Source organism: Octopus bimaculoides, chromosome 6 (genome assembly GCF_001194135.2).
Source record: "Octopus bimaculoides isolate UCB-OBI-ISO-001 chromosome 6, ASM119413v2, whole genome shotgun sequence".
Lineage (NCBI taxonomy): Eukaryota > Metazoa > Mollusca > Cephalopoda > Octopoda > Octopodidae > Octopus > Octopus bimaculoides.
In genome coordinates this window covers 71,097,391-71,107,139 of record NC_068986.1, presented here as the reverse complement: position 1 = coordinate 71,107,139, position 9,749 = coordinate 71,097,391, and the positions used below count along the sequence as shown (strand labels likewise).

The following is a 9,749-nucleotide window of genomic DNA, read 5'->3' as shown; positions in this document are numbered from 1 at the left end:
TATATATATATATATATATTTATATATGTATATAAATATATGTATAAATATATATATGTGTGTGTGTGTGTGTGTGTGGCTGTGTGGTAAGTAGCTTTCTTACCAACCACATGGTTCCGGGTTCAGTCCCCCTGCGTGGCATCTTAGGTAAGAGTCTTCTACTATAGCCTCGCGCCGACCTAATCCTTGTGAGTAGATTTGGTAGACGGAAACTGAAAGAAACCCGTTGTATATATGTATCTATATATATATGTGTGTGTGTCTGTGTTTGTGCGTGTTCGTGTGTCTGTGTTTGTTCCCCTAGCATTGCCTGACAATCGATGCTGGTGTGTTTATGTCCCCGTAAATTAGCGGTTCGGCATAAGAGACCTATAGAATGAGTACTAGGCTTACAAAGCCTTGCCCGCCCTGTGGATTAGTGCGAGTGACTTTCGGCATTCCTTTTGCTGTTCAGTCGTATTCTGCAGCAGGAGTTGGACTCAATTTACAGATGGGCTGATGATAATAATATGCAGTTTAATGCTGAAAAATTCCAAGCCTTATGCTACCAGCGTCCAAAACTGAATATGAAACTTACACGGTTCACTGCTCCACAGGAAATTAAGATCGAACAGGACGTCCAGTTGAGTTTAATGATAAGCTCCTTGAGGCATTACTTGAAGAGAATCCTGCATTATCAGTTGAAGAATTGGCAATAAAGCTTAGTTCAAACCAAACAACTGTCCATCGTCATCTTCAACAACTTGGAAAGGTTCCTAAACTTGGAAAATGAGTGCCTCATGAATTGTCCGAAAGCAACCTCAAATCCCGAGTTGAAATCTGCTCTTCTCGCCATTCTCGCGAACTCATTTCACGCTTTTTGGATAGACTTGTGACTGGTGACGAAAAATGGATCTTATATCGAAATGTTAAACGTAGTAAACAGTGACTTGGTAAAAGGGAAAAAGCTCAACCACAACCGAGAAGGGAACTTCATGGGGAAAAGGTTCTTCTCTCTATCTGGTGGGATTGCAAAGGAGTAATTCACTTTGAATTGTTATCACCTAATGCAACAATCAATGCTCAAGTCTACTGCCAGCAATTAGAGCGTTTGAACCAAGCTTTGAAGAAAAAAAGACCCGCTTTAACGAATCGAAAACGAGTGATGTTTCATCAGGACAATGCGCGACCCCACATCACATCACAGAAGATCGAAGAGCTTGGTTGGGAAACATTCCTCATCCACCCTATTCTCCCGACCTTGCTCCTTCAGAATACCATTTGTTTCGTAGTTTATGGAATCATTTGGGGGACATAACTTTCGCAAGCCAGGAGGAAGTCGAAACTGACATTTCAGAGTTCTTCGCTTTGAAACCAAAAGAGTTTTATATTGATGGGATTAAAAAGCTTGTAAATAGATGGAAGGAAGTCATATATAATCAGGAAAAGTACATTGAGGATTAAATTTCAATGAAATATAACATTTGATCACTCGTTTTCTTTATTCAAAATTTGGACAGAACTTATGGGATGACCTGATACAATGCTGATATGTTAATGGGTGTTGACTTGACCACAACATTAATGTTTTACGCTGTCCCTCTTCCAAAGTTGGCAATACAATGCCCCTACTTCTAGTAAGTGACTCCTATACCATCCGCTTACCTACTTCCACCCCTTTGTAACCTGTCTTCCACTATTCTATTCTACTTGAAATTTTCCATCTTCTCCTCCCACCTTCTCTACACAATAATCATTCCTCCAGTGCTCTGCTTGTTATAACCAGAGATGGCTCTGACGAAAGTAGCATTAATTTTCTTAAGTCGTTCAATTTTCCTCAATTGATCAATAGCCCAATTGAGTAAACCTATCAGTAATGTACCTATAATGACTACGGGAAATAGCGGTAAGACAAATTTACCCCAATAAAATAAAAATATGAAATGAACATTAATTTCAGTTTGTTTCATATATATATATATATATATATATACGTATATGAGTGAGCATATGTTTATATATGTGCGTATGAGTTGCGTGGATAGGCATTTGAGGGAGTGATAATCAGAGAGAGAGAGAGAGAAAGAAAGAAAGAAAGAAAGAGAAAGAGAGAGAGAGAGAAAGAAAGAAAGAGAAAAAGAGAGAGAGAGAAAGAAAGAAAGAGAAAGAGAGAGAGAGAGAAAGAGAGAGAGAGAAATGATCTTTTAATATTTGTAGTTACTATTACTATCAGTGAATACATCATTTTGAAGAAACATTTGCAATATATGTAAAAATGGCAACAAGCTTTCAAAGTTGTAATCATTCGGTAAGTGACTTGATCGCCGATCAAACTAAAGAAACTAAAGAAAATGGATTTAAACTAAAGAAAATGGAAGAAAATATTAGCCATCTAAAAATAAACAGTATCTGTTACATTCACTTTTCTGTGTTTCTTAATGACACAAAGTATAAAAGTGAAATATGGCTAGTACAAACTTGGTCATTAGAAGTCTTTTCAAATGGCTGATATGATTTTTCTACGATTCATTTACAAGATTTTAATGAGAGTTGATTTAGTTCCATTTTACTTTAATGAGAACACGTGAAAAGAGTCACGTTCTGCAAACCTAGCAAATCCTGAGATCAGGCCAGTCTACTTCTTGATAACTTCCTCTTATGCTTCTAATACAAGTAGTAACAACAAAACTGTCTTACATACTCAAAATACATTACGTTGCATAAGAGATGCTAATGGCAGCTTCTTTGTGTCCGAAAATCTAAGTAAACTGTTCCTTAACATTGCATGGCTTTTCTTCTTACCTGTGCTTAGTATTTTGAAAGTATGTCACTTCTCATAATCCTATCCGATTCCTTAGACGTAACTATCTAACCATAATGTATCAGCGGGTTAAGATGGCTGTGGTGACCAGCAAGCTGTAAGTTTTACATTGGAGTGGCCTTCACCTAGGTGACTCGACTTACAGAGGTGGAGAGTTCCACCTGCCGGGGATTATATTGTATGTTGTATGGAGAAAAGTATAATTAATATCATTTGGTGTTTATCAAATCGCAGTCATAGAAATTCGAAACAATGTTTATAACGTGTTTATTCCTGATATAAAGAACATGATATGGGTATAAATAGTTTGAAGGGAATGAAAGGATATTCGAATTACAGTAAAGTTTATGCACTATGAGAAGATACCCTGTCGAGATAGGACATAGTCTAGTTGTTATCACATGTCCCCATTACCGTAGACTTTTGAATACCCAATTAGATCATATGATATGTAGTGTGAGAAAAAAAGTGAATAATTTTTTTTCAAAGTATTCTGTTGAAATATAAAGATTGCTTTAAGTTACCTGGCATATTTTATAAGTATGCTTGTTCAAGTGTCATAGTAGCATGAAACTACTGGTGGCTTTTCCGGTTTTATATATATATATGTATGTATGTATTATGTATGTATGTATGTATGTATTATGTATGTATGTATAGGTGCAACAGTGGGTGTGTAGTAAGAAGCTTGCTTCTCAACCACATGGTTCTGGGTTCAGTCCCACTGCGTGGCACCTTGGGCCAGTGTCTTCTACTATAGCTTCGGGCCGACCAAAGCTTGTAAATGGATTCGGTAGAGGGAAACTGAAAGAAGCCCGTCGTATATATATATATATATATATATATATATATATATATATATATATATATATATATATATATATATATAAGCGAAATAAGCTTTATGTAGATATCTGTGAAAAGAATTTATAGACATCTATATGCACTCCATATTTAGGGAATGATTACATGTGTCTGTAATTATTTGAATCTGTTACAAAAAAAATATATTGTTGCCACCAAACGAACTTTGAGACTCTTTAACAAATGATAAAAGAAAATATGTCGCATAACTACTGAATTGAAGCATGGTCTTCAGTTTGGTTTTCCGAAATTTTATTAAATTCTACTAACACACAATTTCAGTATAAATATTACGACTGATTCATTGCAGTCACGATAAACATTTAACCATTGCTAATTTTATAATTATAGGTCTGATATCGGTCGGCCAGTGGATGAGCACTTTCCAAGTTTATCTTATTCATAATAATACGTTAAAGAATTGTCGCATTAGACCCACATACAATAAAGTAATGGATGAGGAATATTTAAGAATGCCAGAAAATGGATGGAGAGGAATTAGACTAGCTCTGCTAAGAGAAAGTAAGTTTAAATATTTTTAACATTTTTTTAAGCGTCAGCAAAACCAATACAAATCAAGAACTTTTAGCATATTAATTTTGAAATTATATACTGTTCTTTAAACATTTCTATGTTTATTGCATGTTTTATGTTTGTTATAACTGTCTCACAATCTAGATACAAATTGCTATTGTCTCCTTTTGTGTAGTTGGAACTGATGAATTTGAAACACCTCTCTTAATAATCGGACCATACTATGCCAATCTTGCTATGATACTAGACGAAGTAAATATGCCATATATAGTGACAGACGAAAAAGGAAACCACTGGGCTGATCGCAGTCGAACACAAGATAACATACGCTGGAAGAACACCATATACATTCGACCTCCCGCCCGAGAGCAGAATAAAGCTGTTGTCGATTTATTTGCTCTTAAGAAATGGGATGGTGGTGTAATGATAATGCCGGCTAATAAGGAAGATAATTATGGTAAGGAATCTATTTTTATCACAATTCTTTCTTAGATTCTCTTTCTTAGTTAAAATCTCGCTAAACTAGCTTTTCCTTCTTTTCATTTTCAATGCACGATAGACCAGCAATTGTCAGTTTCGAAATCAGGAAGTTTTTCTCGATCTCGAAATATGTTTACCCCTTTTCTGAAGCTTAGCAGGATATAGTTCAATCATTATCTTCTGATATCAATTAAACTGCCATTTTCTTAGCCAGGGATGATTTTTTTTCATGCTAGTAAAACAAAACAAAAGTGATGAGAGTAAATGGATTAAGAGAGTATCTGGAAACTAATGCTAACACACTCAAGTGAGTACAGCTGGGCAGATAACATAAAAGTAATTGTATTTGGTACGTCATATGACTTCTGACAAAATTATCGAAAATATTGTTACTGTGTAAAAGAGTCGATTTGAGAAATACAGACGACTAACCTAGATATCCGTTTCCACTCATGCGCTCCATCTTTAAGACTTTTTCTGCTACGCTACCATAGAAAAAGGCTAATAACTTACTCTGAAAACAAAGCTGAAAGGTCGATATATTACCCCGTTGGTGATGTTAAGTGTAAAGATATTGGTGATGCTAAAATTTATAGCGAGTGATAAGTATTGCTATTGTTCTTGGTGGTGGTGGTGTTTGTTGATGGAATTGATGTTTTTGTGGGTTTTTTTGTGAGTTGTGGCATTGTAAGCGGCGGTGGTTGTGGTGGTGGTGGTGGTGGCGGCGGCGACGAGGGTGATGGTTCACAACATACTGAGATATATTAAATTTATTAATGTGAAAATTGTAGAAATTTAGTATCCTTAAAATCAATATTAAAATCAATTATTTTGTCTTCTACTTTTAAACAGAATGTCAAGACTTAGCGAACCAGATGTTATATGCAGGGAAATATCTGGTAAAATATACTATCAACACAACGTCCCAAGATATTATGGAATTGAGAATAAGTTCTGTCATAAAAAACTCATTGTACATGACACAGACACGATATATTGTATGCAGCCCGCGAGAATCTCGACACAACCTGAGCCAAACGTTTCTAAATCAGGTTTGTTTACAATATATGTTTTTATCTCTTACCTTTTGTTGTTCTCTAAGCAAATAAAAGTATCATCTTTTATGGATTAAAGAGTAAACTAAAGCAATATAATAAAACGGTCTAAAAACAGTATGACTATCATCGTATTTCTACAAACTTCTCTTTATCTATGATATAGTTCTAATTCACATCAACGTTGAAATATATCGAGTTTGAAATCTTAAATGTAAGAATATAAATATTGTATGTACAATTCTCGTCTTACTTTACAAATCTGCAGCGTTAATTTAAAAAGAATATCGCTTTAATGGTTCTGTATATAACATTCCACTTCCGGCTTTGCTCTGAACACGTGGAAGATAATATAAATATGATTAATAAAACTTAGGTTCGCTAGCTTGAAACATATCTACATTAGTGTGGGGGGTGGGGTGTAGTCCGTATGTGCCTTTGTGTGTGTGTGTATACATATATATAGCTCACGTGAGAGAGAGAGAGAGAAATATAAGTGTATGAGTATGTAATATCAATAAATTTAGATTTATCAGTTTAAAATTACATTTTTATATACATACGCATATACATGTATATATGCACGAATATAATATATAGACGCATGTATATTCACATGCATATATACATTCATATATATGTATATATATACGCACATACACGTGTACTCATGCATGTATGCATATGTAACATATGCATATGTACACACATGCGTATATAAATGGATATAAAATGTGAACCTGCATTACTTGTGAGTGTAGCCCATTGCTACTAAGACTGAGTTTGTGTTCATATACAGAAACTAATTTAGTTACTCGTCTAAGTATTGATCATAGGTGTGCGTAGATGTGATATCTATAGACGCTCTTGACTGAATCATTGTATCTATCTAATGTATGTTCATAAACTAAGTATATTTGCAGTGTAGCTGTGAAATTAGAAATAATATCAACGCTAATTTAGAAATCATGTTATTCTATGTATATATCTGTATGAAATTTCTAATACTTCCAATCATACTACGAGCTATTTTCTTAAGTTGTAACTTATGCTACATATGGTCGATAGACATACATATAACAAGTTTCAATAATCTTTTACAGATCATATACATCAGATGAATAATAATGAAATATAAAACTGATTCTACTACTGCGAATTTACCGGCTACTGTAGCGGCCTTAGATCGAAATTAAATAGTCAAAATATTAGCACAAAATTTATATTAAAGGTTATGGGAAAGCGTAATGAGGAAGTTGATATTTTGAATTTAAAATATGATTCCTGTAATTTTCCTACTCGAGCTTAGATATTTAAATCCGTAGGAACTAGTTATAGGAACAGCTCTGAGATCGTAGACTAGCAATACATCCATCCCTACTACTTACAGGTATGAAATACTGGAATATATGAAAACTCTGTTGCAACGCATAATAGTTTTAGATATTGCATTGGTTCGACTAAACGTTTTATTAAGATGCGTATTTCTATACACAATCAATAAGAAACTTAATTAAACTCGGGTATTCTACGTCTTCTAGCGGAATATATTCTAACTTAAAAATCAAAGGATGTTAAGTTGAAATACATTGGTTATTGATTCTGCCGTCTCTTACCATGGAATAGGTCAAGCATGTTGATTGTGTTTACGTGAGTTTGAAAATCAGTACCACTTTAATAAGCGAAACGAATAAGTTTAATTGGAGTGGTCTAACTAAATGGTTATTCTGTAACAACATTTCGCAGAATTAATAATTGTTTATTTACTAATAATAAGTTAAACATATATTGCTATATGTAATCTATCTACGCCTAATATATAAATATGGGATTTATAAGCTTCCATAATTTGTGCCTCCTATACTTTTGCTCTTCCTTTTTACATTCTAGCTGTTTGAATCTTGCAACGAATGCTTCGTATCGAATCATGCATGTACACTAAGTAATACTGACATATGCAAATTATTCATCATATAACCATGTCTCAAAGCTCATATCACTGCGTAATCTGTTAGAGATAGTTAATCAGCCTTATTGTGTATATTGGTTTCAAATTTTGGCAAAAGGCCAACAGTTTCAGGGTAGGAAATAAATAAGTCGATTACATCGACCCCCGTGTTCCGTTGGTTCGTATTTTATCGACCCCGGAAGATGAAAGGCAAAGTCGACCGCGGTGGAATTTGAACTCAGAACGTATAGACGGACGAAATGTCACTAAGCATTTTGCGTGGCACGGTAACGATTCTGCAAACTCACCACCTTCATTATTGTGTATATTATAATTATAATAGTACTAATATAATTATAATTGTTTTTATCATTGCTTTATTGGGCTTTTTGTTTTATGTACAAAGAATTGTTATTATTATGTTAGTATATTAATAAGGCGGTGAGCAGGCAGAATCGTTAAGGCTATAAAATCGGGAGGCTGATAAAATAAATATCAGTTGAACACTAGGATCAACGTAATCGACTAACCCCTTCCCTATAAAATTACTGGACTTTTGCCAAAATTTGAAACCGCTATGTTTATATGACATTAAGGTGACGAGCTAGTAGAATTGTTACCGCGTTGGGCGAAATGTTCAGCATTTCTTCCAGCTCATTCCATTCTGAGTTTGAATTCCACCAAGGTCGACTTTACCTTTCAGCCTTTCGGAGACGATAAAATAAGTACCAGTTGAACACTAGGGTCGATGTAATCGACTTAATCCCTTTCCTCCAAATTTCAGTCCTTGTACCGATAGTAGAAAGAATTATTAATGTCACTGCAAAGGTGGTGAGCTAGCAGAATCGTTGGTATGCCGGACAGAATGCTTGGAAGCATTTAGTCCGTCTTGACTTTCTGAGGTCGAAATTCCGCCCTGGTCGACTTGTCTATTCATCCTTTCCGGGTTGCTAAAATACGAGCCAGTTGAGGCTGGAGTCGATGCAATCGATTAAACCACACCCCTAAAATTTTTCAGACCTTATACCACAAAGTAGAAAGAACTTTTAATTTCATCATAAGATTTTTCTTCTCTGCATAATAATGTTTTGATTTTAAGATTAATAAAATTAGTGAATCTTTGAAGTTTGTCTCAATATTTTCTGGCGTATTTGTACACAGAATTCCGTTGTGGTACCGTTTATCACTACAGGCCTTTAAATATATCATACTGTCATTTGCATCTGAAATTCCCTGATGACAAGTTCGTGTCACTCGGTCCTTCGCTGCTCAATATATGTACCCTAGAGTTAGCGCGCCGGGCGAAATGCTTAGCGGTATTTCGTCTGCCGTTACGTTCTGAGTTCAAATTCCACCGAGGTCGACTTTGCCTTTCATCCTTTCGGAGTCGATAAGTTAAGTACCAGTTACGCACTGGGGTCGATGTAATCGACTTAATCCCTTTGTCTGTCCTTGTTTGTCCCCTCTATATTTAGCTCCTTGTAGGCAATAAAGAAATAAGAAACGTTAGCACGCCGGGTGAAATGCTTAGCGGTATTTCGTCTGTCTTCACGTTCTGAGTTCAAATTCCGCCGAGGTCGACTTTACCTTTCATCCTTTCAGGGTCGATAAATTAAGAATACCAGTTGTGTACTGACTGGGTCGATCTAATCGACTGCCCCCTCCCCGCCTCCAAAATTTCGGGCCTTGTGCCTTGAACAGAAAAGAATATATGTACCCTAGTTTTTTCTCTTCTTCCCCGTCTTTTTCCTTTGTCACTCGTTTTCACTCTACTCTCATTTCCTTTGTCACTCGTTTTCCTTTACTCTCATTTCCTTATCCCATTGTAGCACCTTCACTTCTGCATTCTATTTATAAGTTTCTATTTCAGTCTTTTTTTTTAAATTTTATATTTTGTTTGGTTATGTATTTATTATTTTTTATTTGTATTTTATTTTTCTCTGTATATAATTTTATTTACGTATTTATATACATATGTTTCGCGGTCTCTCCTTGACTACTGTCTTATAACCGCTTGTGTCTGTAATTATTTCTGCTTTTTTACTGCATGGTTCTTTGATATATATAT

General features: G+C 35.0%; 1 protein-coding gene across 1 annotated transcript in view; it reads left to right on the top strand.

The window, feature by feature from the left end:
* Positions 1 to 9,749, top strand: part of LOC106873400 (glutamate receptor ionotropic, kainate 2) — a 53,519-nt gene that overhangs the window by 23,472 nt on the left and 20,298 nt on the right. The window contains exons 2-4 of the mRNA XM_014920749.2: positions 4,016 to 4,186; positions 4,374 to 4,655; positions 5,531 to 5,730. Of these exons, the coding sequence (XP_014776235.1) occupies positions 4,016 to 4,186; positions 4,374 to 4,655; positions 5,531 to 5,730 (653 nt within the window). The remainder of the gene's footprint in view (positions 1 to 4,015; positions 4,187 to 4,373; positions 4,656 to 5,530; positions 5,731 to 9,749) is intronic.